At 48.2% G+C, this 21,779-nt stretch overlaps 1 protein-coding gene across 8 annotated transcripts in view; it reads right to left on the bottom strand.

The window, feature by feature from the left end:
* Positions 1 to 21,779, bottom strand: part of CACNA1E (calcium voltage-gated channel subunit alpha1 E) — a 507,516-nt gene that overhangs the window by 292,916 nt on the left and 192,821 nt on the right. For 7 of the 8 annotated variants that reach the window (XM_045074298.1, XM_045074302.1, XM_045074305.1 and 4 more), the window contains exons 1-2: positions 1,886 to 1,998; positions 666 to 805 (exon numbers count right to left, since the gene is read on the bottom strand). In XM_045074298.1, the coding sequence (XP_044930233.1) occupies positions 666 to 805; positions 1,886 to 1,978 (233 nt within the window). In that variant the 5' untranslated portion in view covers positions 1,979 to 1,998. Of the gene's footprint in view, positions 1 to 665; positions 806 to 1,885; positions 1,999 to 21,779 lie in introns of those variants that run through there. The other variant, XM_045074304.1, reaches the window with a different exon arrangement.

Genomic DNA, 21,779 nt, shown 5'->3' with positions numbered 1-21,779 from the left:
CATATGCTGCTAATGGCATTGGATGGGCCCCAATAGAGGCCATACTATATTCATTCTCCAAAAAATGATTTATCAAATATTTAAATAATGCAAATATGACACTGCATCAGCAATAATTCAGGATTACTTATCAAATATTTTAATGTGTTTCAATTTTATACTCCTATTAATAAATCCGCAAATCATAAAAAGTTCTGTGGTCGGGACACAAGTCTCAATGATCAGTTAAGAAAATATCATTGCAGGGGGTGGTTCTTCTTCAACATTCAAGGAAACACTGCATCTCATGGCATTTGGGGCCCATTTTGCTGGGGGCCCCTCAGGCTAGCGCAAGCTGTGTGCTTTAGTGCAAAGACTCACTGGGATATGTGTGTCCAGCACTAGTCAAACACCAAATGAAAACCAGAAGCAGAAGCAGCCACACTTTGGTTCTGTAACCTCTACAGAATGCCACAAGCATCCCCACAGAGTACTCGTTCCCCCTGCACATGGGTCACCTATGGTTTAGCCCCGTGAGGAATCTCATCCTTGAACTTTTTTGTTCTGACCCTACTCCCCGCACCGCCTTCCCACCCCTGGGTTCCTTGTACCAGTCACTTCAGGACCACAAGACCACACGGGCACAACCCCTCACACCAGAAAGGACTGACTGGAAAAGGACTCACCCACTGAGGACCACGATGAAGTCCATGACATTCCAGCCATTGCGGAGGTACGAGCCCTTATGGAAGATGAACCCCAGGGCCACAATTTTGATACCAGCTTCAAAGCAAAAGATCCCAATGAAATACGGTTCCGTCTTCTCCTGCGGGATGAGAAGCATGGGTTCTGGTTAAGGGACTGGGGGAATGCAGACAAAGTCACGCCCCGGCCACCCTCTCCACTCTGACTACTCCTCGCTCCTACAGGACATCTGAGTACAAGTGGGAAGTGAGTGCACTCGCTGAAGGACTCGGGGAATGCACAAGCGCACCGGAAGCCTTGGGGAGCCAGCTGCCGGAAGGGATAGGTATGGGGGGTCAGAGTCAAGTCAGACCTCTTCCCAGGAGAGTGGCTGACGTTTCTGGCTTCACCCTGGCAAAGTTGGCTTTTCTTTCCTTTTTTTTTTTTTTAGATTTTATTTATTTGACAGAAAGAGATCACAAGTAGGCAGAGAGGTAGGCAGAGAGAGAGAGGAAGAAGCAGGCTCCCTGCTGAGCAGAGAGCCCAATACGGGGCTCAATCCCAGGACCCGGAGATCATGACCTGAGCCTTCTTTCTTTGTGTGCTTTGAATGAAAGCCGAAGCCAGAGGCTTAACCCACTGAGCCACCTGGGCACCCCCAGAGTTGGCTTTTCCTCTGCTGGCCTTCACTTACCCTGTAAGCTCGAGGGTTCTCTTCTGCAGGTAATTAGGCTGAAGCCGCTTATGCATACATTTAGATTTTAAGCTATTAGGTTGTCCTCTGTTGGGAGAATACACTAGACACGTGACTCCTTGCTTTAAGGAGAGTACGGACACGACACCTACAAAGCTCAGCACTGTGAAGGCACGTAGGCTTGGAGCACCCTTCTTTCTCCCTCTCGCTTCCCAATCCGTTAGGCAGGGGAGTGAAGTTAATGGCCCCTGCTCCTGCCCTTTCCTCTTGTCTGGCTACCACACCGTGTGTCCACAAGTGTTTGTGATGCCCTCAGAACTTCTGGGAGCGGGAGTTAGAAAGGTCAGTCCTCTCGTCCTTCGGCCTCCCAGTGGGGTTTGTCACCAGCATGTCCCTCAGCAAAGAATAAAGTCCTCACTGAACTGTAGCGGGCGGTGGGGGAGGGGGCCAGGTGAGGAAGCAAAGGAGAAGGGAACCACTGGGGGAGAGAAGGGACTGGGGAAAGAGGAGAAGGAAGGAGGCACATACCAGTCTGCGGGACATCGGGGTCTTGTCATCCTCAGGAAGATGCTGTTCCAGGGCCAAGACAATGCAGTTGGCAATGATGGTGGCCAAAATCATGTACTCAAACGGCGTAGGAAAGATGAAGTTAAGGAACAGATTCACCCAGGAGAGAGGGATGCAGCCTCCCTGATGGATGGCTGTGCACAGAAATACACAAACTGCATCAAACCCCGCGGGCCGTTCGCAGGGCCTGTGCCATCTCTAGCAGCCAGCAGGCGGCCGGGCAGCGGAGGGCCCTTCACGTGGGAAACTACAACCGTTTCTGATTGGGCTCGAAACCCCGAGCACCTTCTCCAACAGAAGGAGAAATGCAGCCAATAAATAATATAGTTAGACATCTGGCCGACACTCCAGCTACTCACGGGATTCAAAGGCACAGCAGGGATGAAGCAGGGCTGAAAACGGAAACGGAAAGATTGAAGAGACTGGGATGCGGCGGCTCCCGCTCGTCCCGCTCCCGCCACGGCGCTGGACGACAATGCTTCAGCAAGGAACCAGCCGTGGCTGTCGGGAGCTGTCTCCGGGAATCACCTCTGGGGTTTCCTCCTCTAGAACCTCTGCTCAGTGGAATAGAAGAGCCTTTGGAAAAAAGAACAGTTCTCTCCATGTGAGCTCTCTTCTATTTCAATAGCCAATTCACAAAAAAATTTAATGCAGTCAGAAGCTTGCCTTGACCCACCCTGTTTCTCCCAAGCTTCTACACAGATAGAAAACAGGGACACATCATGAGTCTGGGTCCAGGTAGCAAAGTTAGGGCATCTAAGAACCAAACTACAAGCGAATGGATAATGATTTCAGGCTTTTCTCTGTTGCATTTCTCTGCAGACCAATGAGGAGGCTCCCTAAGCCCTTCTGCACAGCAGGACTATGATTCAAGTGCCTGCCTGCGGGCTCTTGGGGGCACCACAAGCCCAGGAGGAGTTGGAGGGGGCACTGTTCCCAGAGAGAGAGAGAGGGAATCACCAGCTTCCGGAGTCAAGTCACTCTGCATGCTGGATTTCATTCCGTGACTATTGTTGTGACAAACACAAGTGAGCTGTCACCACAGGTCTTGCCAAGCAACCTATGCTCTGGCAGATTCTGGCATCTGGGACGGAGAAAAGAGTAGATCTGGCCAAGTGGAGGGAAGGCAAGTAACCATCCCCCTTGTCCCATCACCACCTTCCAGGCCTGCTGTGTAGCATGTAGGGCCTAGAGCTTTCCCTAGGGAGGGCAGATCATAATCAGGCCCTGATGCTTTCCCGTACCAGTGCCCATCAGTGGTCAGTGAGCATTCAGGACATCTGTGAGGAAGGGCCGGGCACAGAGCTCCTCCCTGCCGAGGTGACATGGGAAGGAGATGCGAGGTGCCCGTGGCTGCTCAGGCCCAGTGCTGGAAGGGAGGTTGCCTCAGGCGAGGCAGGAAGCTGCACCTGAGCTTCGAGACCTCTCCACTGGCTCTCAGCAGTGCCCAGGGCTGTCTCCTCCCCGCCACCAGCACCTGAGTCACCACCCACTCTCCCTCCCACACAGCCCCAGCGCTCACCCAGGACCCACAATCTAGGGACGGCTCTGCTGGCTTCTGTTACTCCAGGGCTTGGCCACCAGATCTGAAGACTGGGTGGGCTCCAAGGCCTTCAGTGCCAGCCCTCTGCCTCCACACCCCACGGTGCCTATTTCCACCCATCCAGTCAGAGGAGAATCTACCCACACACCCAGCCATTCATCTTCCCGCAATTTCTCTCCTACCGAACTCGGTCCCTGAGAGCTAAACATGCCAGCGGACATGCTCCACAGATGTCACCCTTCTTGGGACAACCCCCCCCCCCCGCCGCCCAACAACACACCCAGGGTGACCAAAACCCACTGACCACAGGGGGCCTTCTTTTCCCTCCCGTCATGGGCTCTGACCCAGAGCTCTGACCAAGTGTAGAGGGACCAGCGCACAGCGGGACCTGGTGTCCCATAAGCCATCTGAAAAGTCTAGCTTGTCCTGGGCCAGGTTCAGACACCTGGAAGCCCCCAGACCCAAACGGTAACACGAGGACGGAAGCAAGGCAGAAGCGGTGGCCCAGGCATACCGGCCTTTTCCTGACCATATGCCGACCAGCCGCTGACGAAGGTCAGGAGAAGAGGAGGGCATCTAGGCCAGTGTTCCTACAATGCAGGCCGCGGGATACACGGATGCTAGTGCCGTAGGAATCTGCAATCAGATCAATGAGGGAAAGCCAGAACTCAGGAGAGTGAGCCGGCTTCCCCCCAGCAGGACTTCTTGGAAGCTTAGGGACTATTATCAACAGCGTCCACTGCCTCCCCCAAAGGCAGTGGGAATGGTATAGAGTATTCCTTTTTTTTTTTTTTTTTTTTAAGAATTTTTACTTACTTGAGGGAGAGAGAGTGAGCGATCATGAGAGTGGGGTGAGGGGCAGAGGGAGAAGCAGATTCCCTACTGAGCAAGGAGCCCGAGGTGGGACTCGATCCTATGACCCTGGGATCATGACCTGAGCCGAAGGCAGTCGCTTAACCGACTGAGCCCCCAGGCGCCCCGTATGCAGCATTCCTTAACTTGCTTCACCACACCATCGTTTCATCAGACCACCTCTCCTGGGAATGGCGTCAGAGAAGGTATTTGGGAAGCTCTGGTCCAAAGGGCAGATGTCACCGCCGGTCCCCAGGTGTGAGGAGGAGGGCTGCTGCTCCGGCGGGAGGGAAGCTGGCGTCCCTCCCACCTCCTGCCTCATCCTTAGTCGAAGCGGAACCATTCACAAGGTGTGGGCTCAGCTGCCCTTGGCCCTGGCTAGCAGGGCCCTGGCAAGTTCAGAAAAGCGGCTCAGCGGGTCCAAGGCACCCAGCAGGTGACCCGGGAAGCAGGAATGGGGAGTGGCAGACATGATGGGTGTGCCTGGGTTCTAGAATTGCTTTTTGAGGTTCAGGCTTCTACCCCTGAGAACTGCCAAGTGACAGCCACAGACGTCAGTAAATCTGCTTTTAGGTGCTGACTTGAAGGCATGACAGGTCATGGTGGCCATATGCCGCCCCGGGCTCTCTACCCCACAACACCTCCTGGGACTGTGGCAGCCCCTCGGCAGACCCCACTCCCTGCTCCCACGTCCACACCTGCATTTCCCTAGTCGGATCACCTAAGCATACGGCTCCCTTCGAGGACCTGTCAGCTCACCTACTGGAGAACACCCAGGTGCAGATATTTGAGGCTTCTCTGTGACCACCAGGCTAGCTTTGGGAAGGTGTAGCCATCACCACCGCCGGCTGCTCAGGGCAGGAGCAAGGCTCTTGGCCCTAGGTGCTAATGACCCAAACTTTCTGTGACTAACCAAGTATCTGGATGGCCGAGAATTCATGAGGTCTCAGTCAACGGCAGTGCCTAAAGCCCTGGAGGATTCCATCGAAAAGTGAGGGTTTGGTGATTCTCAGGTTCTGAGAAGACCCCATTACCATGCCCTCCCCCATCCATACCCTCTGCCTACATTCTGACATCTAAGGACCCAGGCAGAGCAACAATCCTCTGGCTTGAAGTGTGGAAAGCGGTTAAATGACATATCCTTGGGACAGTTGTCCCTGTAGACCTTAAGGCTCATCTCAACCTCGGGATGAACTTGGGTTTGGGGCAATGAAGAACCTGAGGTGAGGTTCTGCTGCAGAAGCAGAGGTGAAAGAAAGGGCGGTGACGGGTAATCTCGCCAGAGAGCAACCAGTTCCATCTGGGGCCCCGCCACTCTCCCTTCCAGACCTTTCCTCACCCCCTTCTCTTTCTGAAGAAAGCAAGAAGAACAGGCACGTACATGTCAACACTCTAGCCTCCACCTGCAATGGGCTTTCTCCTCTTTTCCAGTCCTGTGTTCAGAACATGCTAGAATTAACCACCCTGTCCGGGAAGGTTTCTCCCTGTGCCCCACAGCTCTTTCTATTGTACAATTTTTTCACCTCTCTTCCTATTTGTCTCCCCAAGAAATTACACTTGAAAGCAAGGACACGTTCTTGTTCATCTCTCCAATGGCAGTGCTTACAGAGCCCCTAGTACACAGCAGGAGCCGACTCAATGCTCAACGCAGGCATGAATGAATGGGAGGCACCCCTGGGAGCAGCAGCACAACATTCACTGGTGCTGGCTCAGGCCCGGGCTCCTGCTCACCCCCACCCTTGGGAGCTGACTCAGAGGTGCCACTCCCGTTTCTTCTCATCTACCCTCATAACTTCAAGCCAAATAAGCTTGGCTCTAAGGCTTGTGGCTCTGCTCTATCTCCCAAGGCAAGAGCCTGGACTGCAAATAATGGTCAACAGGCCAAGGGAATGCACCTCTGGCTTGACAAAGATGTGACCTGGAAAGGTCAAGGAAGCTCCATGTTGCCAAGACCTCAAAGAACAAGGCCCTTCATGAGACAGTAATGGAAGACTGTCCAGACTCTGAGGCCCTCCGCCCAGGAATTCAGTGGCTCCCATCACACTCTGTGGACCCCAGATGCATCCTGGAGAACCGTATCTCTCCCAGGTATCCAGACTGTAGTCGGAGATCTTAAATAAATGGAGCCAGCAGGGCGGTGAGATGTGGGAGCCTGAGGGCACAAGTGTTGCCTGTCTTACCTCCAGACCCCTTGTGTCCATCGCATGGTAGGCAACCAATGATTGTCTTCTAATTAATTAATGAATCAATCAATTGGTAAATGAATGGCATAGAGAAGCGAGAGTCAGAGGTATCTCCTACCTTCTCCACACTGTGTACCCACTTGAACTTTCCGTACTCTAGTCTGTGTATACACATTAGCTATTCAAAAATAGAAACCAGCATGCAGAGAGGATCCCTTCAATGTAAAAAGGATTTTTTAAAAAGGAGCAAAGGAAAAAAAATCTGTCACACTAGAAGGATAATGAGTTTTCTTGGGGGTAGTGGGGTTATTTTCACTTTCTTCTCTACCCCTTTACACATTGTCTTGAGTGTTATAATGAGTATGCATTAGTTTATAATTATAAAATCAATGTATTCTGAATATAAAATATGTATTTTGAAAAAACACAAGCCAACACAATAAAACCATCCCAACCTGAGGGTCAGGGAAATTAGTACAAGGTTTCTGAGAGGATCTAAGGCAGGATAACAAAGGGACAGGACCCAAGGAGGAAATGGCAGTGAAAGTGCTCTGAAACCCCCCAAGACGCCTCCGCTCCCGTATGTGTCTCACTATCTGTTCACCAGGGGCCTCATTTCATCCACTTTCCTGGCAATCTCCCCAAACACCCCTTCACTCCACTCTCCCCCTGAGCCCATTAATGAGGACCTCTGTCGCTCCATCTCTACCCCTCCCGTCTAGCAGCTTCAAGACAATCATTAGGGAAATGACAAAAATAGGTTCGCTTATTGATTTATCTCCTTTACCCGGTGCTCCTTCCTTCCAACGGTTGACTTGTTTCCTTAGCAACACAGCTAATTTGAGCAGCACTACTTGGCCTGCACACCTGCCATTTGTTCATTTCCTTCCTGAGGTGCAGAAAGCCAGGGTGAGGAAGAGGGCTGCCCCATAGGCCACAGTTGTGGTGCTGGCTCTGCTTGTCACCAGGGCCCTGGGGACCCGTCCCGGGACAAGAGCCCTCCTTTGGCCTGGACCACCAGAGCCTCACCTGCCAACACCTCTCGGGGCAGGTCTGCAGGCACGGGAGAGACTTAGGACTCTAGCAGCACACCTGGGGAGCTCCAGGGAAACCTGCATCTTCACCACCACCAGGATGCTGATCCTAGGACCCCTCAGCTCCTGGCTGTGTCCTCTCAGAGCTGTGACATCAGAGCTCACTAAGGAGACTACCCGTACTCAGAGAGGCCGAGAGGCCACAAGGGACAGAATGCTGTGCTCTCTCCCTGACTCCAGGCCCTAATGGCGAATGCGCTTTCGTGGGGAGCAGACTGTGGCCACTTACGCACTTCCTCAAAACTCCTGGGGGAGCCAAGATAACCCCCGAGTCTCAGGGGAGGCTTATCCCAGTCACCTTTACCCATTTCCACTCCTCACCCCCACAGCCCAGAACACTCACCTGGCAAGATCTGTCTCCGTTCCCTCCTTTCCATACCAGCGGCCTATTTTTGGAGGTCGAATTCTAAGAGATGAAAGAGGCCTCAGAAGATGGCCTGGGCCATTCTAGTGGGATGTTAACTCAAAGACAATCAGAGGGAAGGGGCCCTGACGAATCTGTGATTCCCTGGAGCACTACACCAGAGAGACATTTTACATATGAATGATAATGAAATACAGCTATACAGCTCTCCAAGTCTTTCAGACTACTTTTTTTTTTTTTTTTTTTTTTTATGAGAAGAACCAGAATCTTCCTGGAAACCTACAATGCAATGGAGAAATACAGATTGGTAACGGGAAACCAGAGCCAGGGTTCCCACTGCAAAATCTGCCCCAATGTGGCACTCAAGGCAGGGGAAAGCACCGCCATCCATTCCCGCAGAACCAAACACCAAATACAGAAGAATCAAAGTCTAAAATGATCCATGAATATAAAGTCCTTTGAAAACCAGTAAGGTGCTACACAAATGCACAGTCATTTTTATTACCCTACTAAATCACTCTTAAGTATCTACTGTGACTCTAAGCTTTGGGATAAGCAACAGTTTGAGCTCATAGCCTCCAGGAGTGGGCTGGCGGGCTGCAGCCGGGAGCTGACACTGAAAAGACCCACCACAATAAAGGATATGAAAAAAAAAATTATGGTAATGGGCCTCCGGGAAGAGAGCAAAGACATTTGGCCCCGAACCTCCTGGGAATATGGAAAGCACATCCAAACACCAGTCCCCAGAGGAGGATTTATGAAGCTGATGGCTCTGATGCAATCTCTCCCAGCGATTAGAGGGGGCATTAATCACCACCAAGGCCAGGGCTAAGAACAGGAGGGATTGAACCATCACAGAAGTCCGACTCCAGCTCCCACAGACCCTGATGGAAAAGCAGTGAGATCATGCTGGTGACATCACATCCCCCTCGCCTGGGCTGCTGAGAACCATACACCTGTCCTGGAGGGACCAGGAAACTGACAAGACAGACCTTGTGCCTCAAACCCAGACAGAAGAGCTGCCTCCTGGCCTGTCCACACAAGCCAAGCGTGCAGGCCTTCAACCCTTTAGACTAGAAAGAAAATTAACCCCCACCCTGGTAAAACAGGCCTGGGGCCAGCTCTCCTTCCTGGAAAGGTGCCTCGATTTTTGCCCAGATCATGGTATGAAGTGAGAGCAAGTATGCGGTAAAAGATGGAAATCCAAGGGAGCCCCCTAACGCCTCTTGGCCTGCCTTCTCCGCCTCATCTCAACCAGCCCGAGTGGAAGGCCAGGTTAAGAGCCAAACTGAGGCCCAAGGATCCTGGCTCAGAGGCTAACGGGCTCCTGCATGGGATCCTCCCGCATTTATCCCACTGGCTCCTGTGGCTGACTCAGGAGGACAGTGCAGCCCAAAGACCAATCCAGAAAGGGGAGCAGACGGAAGGACTGTATTCCTTGGGGTTCTGAGGGACTACAGATGAATCTTTCCATTTCCTGAAAAACAATGTTAATCCTCTAAGCTTATCAACACATGAACCGCCCTCCTCTCTGGAGCAAGTCACACCCTCAATTCCATTCCCTTCTCTTGTCTCAGCTCCTCCATGTTAAATCTCCGGCCTCCGGCCTGGGCTGATCGGCGGCCCACACAGGGCCACCGCCGGGGCGGGAGGGCTCCTTGCCTGTGCTTCTCCATGCGGCAGTGCCATGGGGGCAAATCTGGAAATTCGCACAGCATCTCCTCCGCCCTTCCTGCTCCCCGGATGGGAGAAATGCAGTTAACGAGCAGAAGAATGCCGAGAAGGCTCTCCAGACCTCATGATGTCCCACTTCACTAGCATCACTCTCCTTATCGCATTTTTTCTCGCCACCCAACTTCGTTTAAAAAGAAAAAAAAAATCAGATTGAAAAGCCAAACCCCTTTTCTTTTTTAAAACAAAACAAAACAAAAATGGATCACGTGACTTCCAGCCTTAACATCAGTTTTTTAACTTTGGTTTCCATGGTGGTGGGATGCAACCTACCATCACCATGACAACAGCTGCTTCGGTTCAAATTCACCATCTGACAGGCAGTCCTGAACACACACGCACACCTCTCCCGTTCTCTCTTTCTCTCGCTCTCTGTCAAGGAGATGGAAATACCATTACACCTACTCCTAAACACTTAAATCCTAATGAATGAAAGACAAAGAAAGCAATATTGAGAACACAGCAAAGAGGCAGAGACCCCCCCCCCCACACACACACATACACAACCGGTCCCTAAAAGGCTCTCTCTTGCAGCCACAGTCCCCTCCCTGCTCTCCTAGGGAGGTCAATGGACTCAGTTCCTCAACCAAAAAAGGTCCCAAGCATCACCCTTTTAATACCGGCTGTGAAGGAAGCCACATTCAACCCTCCATTGCTTTTTGACCAAAAACTCTTATCTGACTCCCATATCCCTGGCCCTATATAAAAGGACTGACAGGAAGTTCATGGTATTTCTAATTTGGTTAACTCACCCTGAGCTGAGCCCCAGACTCATCTGGGCCCCAGTTCCAAGAGAATGGGGAGTGACAGTTCTGAGGAAATGAAGGCAGCTTTCCTCCTTTTGCCTCAGTTTCAGTCAGGTGGATATGTCTTAACAAATTCACTTGCTATGCGTTTGACTAAATCCTGGACTCAAAAGGCTGTCATTCAACACCCAGTTTTGGTGATCAGGGGACAGATGATTGAACACTACAGAAAAGGGAAGAAAGGAACAGGGAATATTAAAAGGCTCTGGAAGAAAACAAAACAGCAGCGGGAAAATAACCTGTTTCAGAAACCAGGATTGGTGTTTTGATGATACTCTGACAAATTTGAGCCCATCAAGAGTTCTGGCAACAATGTACATCCGAGGGAAAGAAGAATGGGGGCTGGAACCGGCAACCACACCCCAAACTATCCCCTAACTTCACATCCACACTTGATTCGTGGGGTGACAGACAGCAGCTGAATGTACAAAGAAAATGAAAAACCTCTAATGAAAGAGTCCACAGATCATCTGTGAGAGAATTTTGGTTTTCCTCTGAAAACCCAGAACCTATACCCTAGTGTCCAAAAACACCCATTGAGCCTGCAAACCACTAGAGAAAATGTTAAAGGCACTGAGGATACACAGCTTGGGAAGGGAAGGTTGGAGAGAGACATCATTGCTGCTTTCAAATATCGGAAGGACTAGCTTATGATGGGGGCTTAGACATTGTCTACGTTATTCTGGAGGCTAAGACCAAGACCAAAAAGACCAAAGACCACCCACAGGTAGATCAGAGAAAATACAGAGAAGAAGCTTCACTCTTCTCTAAGTGAATGGATAACTTCGTTAAGCAGTAAAATGAAGGTTGTACCAACAAATGCTTAATGACCAGTCACCTGAAAAGATGAAAAGCCCTGGTGTATAGCATTTGCCTATTTCTGGAGTGTAAATACTCTTTCCATAACTAATTTCTAGCTCCCAGTTTGACAGCAATGCACATGAAGTTACAAAGATACACACAAGGAGTACACAAGAGCTGGGACTGGCCAGTTCCCATTCATCATTTACTGGAAGTCAAGAATATCGAGGCAGAGATTCCTGTATTTGATGGCAGTCGAGATGGATCAACCCTTGTTGCTAACAAGGGGTTAAGAGATGGAGAGGAAGCAAGGTCAATGAGTCTTCAGTCACTTGCTCAAGGGCCTCCCGGGTCAGCATGACTCACGGTGGTCCTCGGCCTCAAGTTGCCCACTTAGCCAGACCTGCGTTCATGAAGTCTGGAGCGCCACCCTTATCGCAGAAGGCAGGACCTGTGCAGCCGGATGTGAGCCAGAAGCAGCACGGCTGAATGGGGTGCCACTGCCATGAAGCACAACGATTAATTAATCGCCCCTTATCTCAGGCTGACGTCTGGGGTACCCCCAGGTTCCTGCTATCTCACCATGACCTGCAAAATAACTGAGAGGAACCAGCCAACACACACAATGAAAGCACAATCCCAAAAGACAGAAACACATCCCATAAAAGGCTCATGTATCATTCTAGAAGATCAGGGGATCTCAGCCTTGGCTGCACACAGAATGACCTGGAAACCTTTCCAAAATTAAAGATATGGGTGTCCTATCTCTAGAAATTCTGATTTGTCTCAGGTGCCATCTGGGGATGAGCATTTCTAGAAGCTCCCACACTGATTCTAATGAGCAGTAAAGAACACTGCTGGAAACACAGCACAGCAGTAAAGAACACTGCTGCCGATGCTGGAGGCCATGAAACCTAATGGTATCCTCAACTCAGGGAGATAACAACAGGAGAAACTAGACTCTGAGAAGCGCCAAGGTAAGAACCAGAAGATGTCTTATGGTTCTATTAACTGTTCCATTACATCCCTTTTACAGATGTAGATAGAGAGATCTGAGGTGCAAGGAGACTGTTCCAGAGCCAGGACTAGAAACCTCCATGGATTTATAGCCCCACCCCCGGAGAAGCTTAGGAATCCGTTATCAGAACAACCAAGTAAAACTCCCTGGTTTCCTGACTTGAAATGAACGTTCTCAAAGACAGACATCTTTTTATTTGAGTTTACTTCCTCCATGGGCAGACTACTCAATTGTTCTCAAGAGTCCATTTCTTAAGGTAGAATCTGGAAGGTTTACCTTTCCTAAGGCCACTCACGAGTCCAGGAAGCACTCTGAGATGAGTGCTTGCCAGAGCTACCGTATGCTGAGACATGGTTTTGGTTCTATACTGGGCAGAAGCCCACTGCCTACTGAAAAGAGCACTATCAATGCATTTAGTTCTCATAAAGGATTCTCTTTGGCAACATTTTTGGGAAAGCAGAACATTAACCATTGTTCGGAATCACTATTTCTCATTCTTGTTGGATCAGTGCTAGCTGGCTTCTCTTGAATTAACCTTCTCTTATCCATTCCTACTCCTTAATTAAATCCGTCCTTATTCACCAAAATCCCTATTTCCAGCCTCTTATGCCCCAGCCCAAGACAACACTAAAACACGTACTTACTAATAAAAGGGTAAGAAGTCCTCAGAAAAGGACAAAGGAGCTAGAAGGAAGACAACTGAGCCGAGAGAGGGTACTGAGGAAACGAAGGAGGAAATGTGATCAAAGGATCCCTGGATTTAAGAGTCAGGAACCCTAGTTCTAGCCCCCTTCTTGTCACCTGCTGAGGGTTTCTCTTAGGTCACTGTTAACTCCGATAAACTATGACTCTGTGGTGGTAACGGGCAATATGATGGGAAAAGAGTGAAGGATACAGGAGAAGTGTCCATTACTACAATTGGGGGAAGCCATTTTGATGACGTCACTAATGAGAACATCGAACAATAACATCCAAAATGGAAATCCTGGCATGCCTAGGAATACCTTGAAAGCGTCCAAAGCGGATGGAAACGTTTCTTAATTTTCAAGAACAGGAGCTCCATGACAAGCTGCGTTGGCCTAAGACTTCACTAGAAGATAGCTAATAAAAAGTTAGAATCCTCGTAATGGTGGCCTGGCAGTGAACATCAAGCTGCTTTTCTATAAACCTACACTCTGTATAAGAGTCTGAGAATCTTTCCCACAGTCTCCTGTCCCCCCAACTCCCATTTCCTTTAAAATCTGCAAAGGCAGAAGCATTCAGTAAGATAAAAGTTCAAGAAAGAGTTGTTAAAGTTGACTGCTTCACACAGTAACTTACAACCATGGGCATCCCGGAAAAGAGATTCCTTAGAGGGCTGGGAGAAAGAAAACGGACTTTACATGCTAATATTGAAAGGGGAGGAAGAACTGGGATTTCCCAAAGGTCCTATACAGAGCGATGAAGAAGTATGGCAGCGGAGTTTCTGGTGAAGGGAAAACAAAACAGCACAATGCCCTAATTCCAACAAGAGCTTGCATTCCAATGACACAGCGCAAGATGTCTCAGATCCATGTCATGATGACCATGATGATGGGTAAGAGATCTTTGGTCTTCTCCCATCTACTGATGCTTTACTCTTCCATGGGTTTAGCTTCACCCCCAGTGGGTGCAACAGATACAGGCAAGCAGTTCACACTCATCCTAAAAAGATGCTCCATTAGGGAAGAGCGCCTGCCGGTCTCTGGTCTGAGCTGAAGCAGTGCGCTACAATAGAAAGAGAGCAGTCCATGGAACCAGGGAGATCACATCTACCTGCAACCTTGGGCTAATCATCTGTAACAGGAGAACAACATTCCCTTCACAGGGAACTAAATGACAGATGTCCCTAAAACACGCACAGAGTGTCACACAACAGGCATTGATTAATGGCATAGTGAGGAATGGATGGCACGCTAGGCCTGGGTCACGGTCCCATGGAATGTCAGTAAAATTATTTGACAAAAGTACATGAAGGTAAGAGAAAACGAAAGGGTTAAGTGTATGACTGTGGGGGATTGTTCAGAACCCAGCCTGCTTCACAGCAGAAGTGTGGACAGCTGTTGGGACAGTTCTCATCTTCCGCAATCTATTCCTTTGCTTCGCGCTCTTGAGCCTATCTACTGATATTTGTAACAGAAACGAGCTGGGGCTTTTTGAGCCTTGGCATTCAGGAGTGGGCATCTGTTACTCCCTAATCATCACCATGGAAAGAGGTTACCCAGAAACTATGTAACATCCTCCTCTTAAGTGGGGGGGGAGGTCATTGTGATCCCCCAAATAAATAAATATAGACATACATAACTCTTTCTGAGAAGGGAGTGTTATTTTGCCAAAAGGCTCAGATCCTCTGAATTCACATGGGCCCATATTCCTAGGACCTGCCCCTGCCTTGTGTTACCACCTCCGCCCACCCAGGCCACCTCCAGACAAGCCCACGCCCTTCAACTGCTCCTCATATCAACAGATCAGGAGAACACATGCATCCCCGAACATCCATATGGCTCAGTTATTTCATAAACACAAATTCCCATGCAAATACAACCCAAAGTTAGCAGAAAGAAGAGGCAATTCCTTTAACATTTTTTAAATTTCTTTTAAACCCTCCACCTGGTTTGCGGAAGCCAAGTGGTACATCTGAGTTCTCCATCCACAGCCACACCAGGATCCAGTGCCCTCAGGGAAAATGCCCTCCAGGATCCTGGTCAGGGGACCTTTGTCAAGCTCATTTAGGCAAATGTGCAAGAGAAGCCTTGGAGGTTTCCCCTCCCCCTACATCCCTCTAATCCTTTCAGAAGCTTCTTCAACAGTCAATGGAGTCCAATCCCGACTCCCTTCTCTGACAGAACAGACATGCAGACCCAGAATACTTAGAAACCTAAACAGGTGGCACCAGGGGGGCTCAGTGGGTTAAAGCCTCTGCCTTCGGCTCAGGTCATGATCCCGGGGTCCTGGGATCGAGCCCCGCATCGGGCTCTCTGCTCCGCAGGAAGCCTGCTTCCTCCCCTCTCTCTCTCTCTCTGCCTGCCTCTCTGCCTACTTGTGATTCCTCTCTCTCCGTCAAATAAATAAAATCTTAAAAAAAAAAAAAAGAAACCTAAAGAGGTAAGGAGTAATTCACCAGAGGGCCAACAGCCCCGGAGAAGGAGATCTGCTCACAGGCCATGCTTGGACTCCAGGACTCCTTCCCCGGGTCATCTGAAACCTGTGGCTGCCATTTTTGTACAAACAAAACCAAAATCTACTGTGTTAGTGTAAGCCAGAGGGTTCTGAATATCTAATCTGCTTTTATGAAAAGCTTGCTGGGAAAATTCCGCCTCTTATTGCTCCTGAAGATATCTTTTCTGGGTTATAAATCCAGACATGTCCTTAGGGATAGTATCAGTGTAAAATCGGTATTAGAAACACGCAAAGAAAGATAGGCTTTGATGTAGGTATTTTAAAAACTTATCTTAAAAAAAAGTAAACTTGGTAACTTTGAGATGGGGGAAAAAAGGCTCCTGGGAAGACCAGACAGAGCCCCTGCTCTGAGCCAGGCTTCCAGCTCTCTCTGGCTGTGTAAGTGGGCAAGTTAGTTAACCTCTCCACACCTTAATCCCCCAACTGTGGGGTGTGGAAAACAAGAATGCGTGTCTCTGTAGAACTGCTACAATGAATCAATGCAATGATCTGTGGGATAAATTTAGCACAGTAATCCGGTACCTCATAAATACTTGATTAATATTAGCTCTACCCACATTAATGCTAGTACTCATTTCTATCGTGTTTACAAAGGGCTCTCATACCCATGAGTCTTGCAAGCTAGGCAAGTAGAGAATGTGATTTCCCCCTCACACCTGAAATCCCTGAGGCTCACAGAGGTTGCAAAAGCGACTCGAGGTCACCTGAATGTTAAGTGCAGCCGTGCTCAGCCTAAAACCTGACAAGAATCAGAAGAAAGGAGATGGTATTATTGGAAGGAAACTTAATTGCAGGGGTTCATTATTGATTCACCCAGTGCTAACCAGATACTAGCAGCTAAGCTGCAGTCATGGCTTACTACATGCCAAACACTATCCTAACATTTTACACGCGCTATCCTAACCTGATCTCCTCAAAAATCCTACTCCTGTTTCCATTTGATGTTTGAGGACTCTGAAACACAGCAAAGTTAAGTCGCTTTCCTGAGGCACACAGCTAGAAAGTTGTGGAAATGGTACCCAGGTCTGAATCCAGAGGTCAGTTCTTAACCTTGACTCTAGTGCTTCCAAGCCAGAGACTGGTACATCCTAATAGTAAGGCGAAGCTTTCACCATCATCTGATTCCGGGCACCGGATCAGATGATGTCTAATATCCCTTCAACTTTGAGATTCTAGGCTTCAATACTTCTTTTTCCTAGTAAAGAAATAAAATATATCTAAGTGAATCTCTGAAAATGATATTTAGTGTGGACTTTGGTGAAAGTAGAACACTATATCCTAGCCTAAAAATAGACACGAAATAGTCATGAAAGCATGTATTGATTCAGCAAAGCATGCGACACGAGTATCTTGTATAAAATTCTTGCAGAATAAAGAAATAAAAGCTGGCTAAAGAATAGTACAGAAAATTCAAGAAAAGCTGAACAGTCGAGTACTGACCAATACACTAATGACAAGCAGAAGGGAAGTCCCCAATTCTAACCATATGTGTACCAGTTACTTGAAGGAAAGTATAAAAAGCCCATGCTTATCCTGTCTGCAGAGGACGTAGAGCTCCGAGCAGAGATCTCACTTACTAAAGAGCAGAGGCTGAAGACAATATGTAGTAGAAATCACTTAAATTCTGGAGTCAGAACACTGCAGTTCAAGTCCACTAGTGGTGACCTCGGGCAAGTGATTTAATCTTCTATAGTCTGTTTTTCTGTATTTACAATCGGGATAATAGTTATCTCACTGCATGGTTGTTTTGTTTAAATGTAGAGAGTCTTGGGGCATCTGGGTGGCTCAGTCAGTTGGGCGTCCAACTCTTGATTTTGGTTCAGGTTGTGATCTCGGGGTCGGGAGATTGAGCTCAGCATTGGTCTCTTCCCTGAGCGTGCAGCCTGCTTGATATTCTCTCTCTCCCTCTCCCATGTGTCCCTCCTTGCTCTTGAACATGTTGGACACACTCTCCCTCTCAGATAGCTAGATAAATGCAGAATCTGAAATTTGATGAATGCCCACTGAATGTTAGTTCCCTGTCCCCGCTTGTAAAGGATCTCTATAAGAAGGACTGTTGCACCAAAAGATAAAACGTACTTGAAATAAATATAAAGTCCTGAATTTAGACTCAAAAATTAAATTGAGAACGAAGTGAGAGAAAGCTAATTCTGTCACCAATTCATATAAAAGATCCAGGGTTTATTGCTGACGGCAAGCGACCTCAAGTCAAGTCTGAAGTACAATGCCATTTCTTTAAAAAGGAAAAAACAATTTAAAAAATTGTCTCCAGTTAAACAAATGTGCCAATGTTAATGAGTACTGATCTATGTTCTAGTAATTAAAAAACTAATAGATACTGTCCACTCCCTTCCAGGGATTTATTTATTTTTTTTTAAGATTTTATTTATTTATTTGACACAGAGAGATCACAAGTAGGCAGAGACAGGCAGAGAGAGAGAGATGAGGAAGCAGGCTCCCTGCCGAGCCGAGAGCCCAATGCGGGACTCGATCCCAGGACCCTGAGATCATGACCCGAGACGAAGGCAGAGGCTTAACCCACTGAGCCACCCAGGCACCCCCTTCCAGGGATTTAAACCAATACTAAATCTATATGGTAAGTGTTACATTGAAGTAATAAACCAGGTGCCCTACGGAAGTACAGAGGAGGGAGTTGGTCTTAATCTGCCAAGAGAAATCAAGGAAGTCTTCATGGAGGAAGTGACTACTAACTACAGTCTTAAAGCCGGGGCCAGGGGAGGTTGGGGGTTGGGGAGAAGACATTCCAGGCAATGGGAGCAGTAAGTGCACAGGCAGGGAGGCCTAGGAGAAGCTGATGCCTTCAAACATTAGCAGCCCAGTAGAATAGCTGAAAAGAAGGTGATTACAGTTGCCCCCAGAAGTAGAGTAAAGCACAGGAAGCCCTGAACACCAGGATAGGGAAACCTTGCCCAGTTATAAAGCAAACAAATCACAGAACCCAGACAGGTACTTAGGTTTCCTGAGTCATTATCTATTCTCTCTACCCCTACGGTCCTTTATCTTAGCCACTAGCCATATGTCTCTATTTAATTTAAATTAATTAAAATGAAATGCAACTTAAAATTTAGTACTCAGTCACGACAGCCACCTATCAAGTGCTCAAGAGCCACATGTGACTACAGGCGACTACATTAGTTGGCCCAGATAAAAACATATAACCATCAGCACAGAAAGTTCTGGTCTGCCGCAATAATCAGTGCCATAGGACCTTAAGTGAATGAGAAGTGAATAAATGACTGGGTTTATATTGCTTTATAGAACAGAAACAGGAAAAATAAAAACAATCAGGTGAAAGCTCTACAAAAGAGTATTTCAGTGTCCTACACCTTAGTGACAAGAGCACCCCATCACTGGAAGCTTGATGGCCACCCATCAGGGAGATGGAGAAAGAGCTCCTCTATTGACATAATGCTCATTGGTTAGAATGTCTGTATTTTACCACGGCAGTCTGGCTGATGCACTAGTGCAAATGTATCTCTGTAGCTCTTTCACATGGAGTTTCTGTAGTGCTTGCAGCTAAGGGATATGATGCTGGATCGGGAGTCCCTATGCCCGATGGTTCAACATCCCAACATCCCAGAATGTGGGAACTTTCTAACACAGCATTGCAATCCATGGATCTCCTGAAACTGAATGCAAATTTTATGTGTATTTTTTTTTTTTTTCAGGAAAGAAGGGTGCATAGCACCAATCAAATTTCAGTAAAATTTGTGATCCCAGTATAGAAAGCAAATAAACACTGTACTAGAGGACGAGGCTGTCCCAGTCCTCCAAAAAGAATCATCTAGATGTCATCAAGATGGCCACTAGGGTCATTCCTGCCTGTAAAGTTCCATAATGGGACCATCTAAAGACAATCACCCCGCAATTGAAGAGTTCCAAGTGAAGCATCCCCTGACCTTGATCAAGGAGAAAAGAGATGGGACATGTATAAAAGGACCTGGAAACAACCCAGGGCACTAAAGTTGGATAATTCAGTCAGGCTGGGGAAGGAAGAAGAGAATCTGTCAACCTCTTGCTGAGATGCCCATTAGAGACTCTCTTGTAAATCCTGATGTCCCATTTTCAATGACAACCTCCAGACACACGCAGACTCAGTCAGACGTAATACCAGCTTACAAGCTGGAGAATTTGCCCGGTGAAGCCAAAGTTTGCTGAGCTATCAATCCATTAAAATATATATATATATATGTGTGTGTGTGTGTGTGTGTGTGTGTGTGTGTGTGAGAGACACTTTGTTCTGATCACCACCTGACAGTATGATAATTGTCTAGAATTCATCTTCAGGCCCTAGAGTATTTCTAGAGCTGAAAAGAATTGATTTCTAGAATAATGCAGGGATTCTTCTGTTATCTGGTGTAGCTAGAGAAGAACACTTTGGTTAATTTAACAAAAAAAAGTGATAAAGAGCTACTTTAAATAATCAATATGGATTATAATTTGCAAAAGCTCTGAACACAATAACGCGCCCACACCATTCAAACCATGTCGAACATGATGTAATAAATGCTTCATTGGCGATATTCCGAAAGTGCTATGGCATTTTGTGGTGCCTGGGGGCCGTCAGAACAAATCTCAATTGTTATTACCCTATAGGTCTCTGGGTGCCAATTAATAAAGCGTTCTGTATAATAAAATGCCAGATAACAAATACCGTGTGCTTTTTTCACAGTTCGTGTCAGGTCATACAGAAACTGGAGTGATCCCCAGCTAGATCCTGAAGCTCGTCTTTTCCAACATCCAAATTTGCATGTAGTGACCCCACCAGCTATCCAGTGCCCTCACTGCCTCCTAGCAACCTCCTCTCCCCACGCTCGGGCCACCTCTGGTCCTACAGGTCCAGGTCAGTGCAACACGAAGCACATAAGAGATGCTTCAGTGAGACTTTCTGTTGACTAGTAATAACCACCTAATGAAATCATCTAATGAAATTGTCCCCGCTGCTCGCCGTGAGCCAGGGTTGCACTAGGTACAGAAATTAATTAGGGGCGTGTCCTGTGCCAGTTCTCAGAAGAGCCTGTTTTCAGTTACACGGTGTTAGTGCCATGTAGCAGCTAGCATATCCCAGCTCCCAAGAGCATGTGCATTTGGATGGTAAAGTCTTGAACCCTCACTACCTGAACCCAAAGGTCGCGGCAAGGCTTCAGGCTGAGAGATGAGCACAGTTGGGGATGGGGGTTCTCTCCCCTATGACTGCAAAACTGGCCTTCTCTGAAGGCACTGCTGTGCAGGCAACAAAACCATGGCAAACAGTGGTTCTCGGAAGATGGCTCTGAGGCCAGCAGCATTCGCATCACCTGGGAACTTGTGACAAATGCACATTCCCAGGCCCTACTTCAGACCTACTGAATCGGCCAATCTGGCAGGAAGGTCCAGAGATCTGTATTTTAATAAGCCCTTCAGGAGATTCTGAGCCCCATGAAGCTTCAGAACCCAGTGATGCAGATGAAGTGGGGAGTGCATGGGTATGACTTCAGCACAGAGAGACTAACTGAGGAATTAGCTTTGATGCTAATAGACGTCACCTTCTGGAAGGCACAGTCATTGACAAGATAGTAGCAAAACAGTTGCCAACAGCACACAGCCAGAAATTGCCAGGATGCTGGTGAGTGACTGCTGAAAATCCGTTTCATGCTTTTTGACTCTGACCAGTCCCATGAGATGATGGTGTGGAAACTGAGAAAGAGGCACCGAAAGTTTGAAACACTTCAAACATACAGCCATGTCACAGGTGGAGAAAAGCTTGTGAGGGCTAGTTTTCCTCCCAGTCCTGGTTTGCAGAGCCTCTCTGGGTGGATAAGGCACACACTGTGCCTTGCCTCTCAGCCACAGAAATTGTGCTAGTGTCTGAGCCTCCGTTCTTGACATTAGTCAGAGCTTTTCTTCCTCTCCCCACTGATCTGTGACCCACCCACATCCTCTTCATACCTTCTCTAAAGGGGAGAGGATCATACAGACGCCCCACTCCTGGCTTTAATGACAGAAGCCTTCAGAAAGCGAAGGCATACATCTGACACAGGCTTTCCAAATTCTTTAGGGATGAGAGGAACAGATGCAGTACCAATGCAGCACCACCACATCCAGCAAAAAACACAGCCCCAACAGAATGCAGAGTTGCAAGAGCAATCCAAATCAACCACCCACAGGCAGAAAGACCCCACCTGGCATAGGCGACAAGCAAGGCCTCTCCCGGAAGCCCCTCCCTGGCTGGACCACAGGAGCCCGGAGCTGAAGCCTAGCCTGG

This window comes from Mustela putorius, unplaced genomic scaffold, assembly GCF_011764305.1.
Source record: "Mustela putorius furo isolate JIRA1106 unplaced genomic scaffold, ASM1176430v1.1 tig00537335_pilon_pilon_pilon, whole genome shotgun sequence".
Taxonomy (NCBI): domain Eukaryota; kingdom Metazoa; phylum Chordata; class Mammalia; order Carnivora; family Mustelidae; genus Mustela; species Mustela putorius.
Note: the sequence above shows the minus strand (reverse complement) of the source record. Positions and strands in the feature narration are given on the sequence as shown.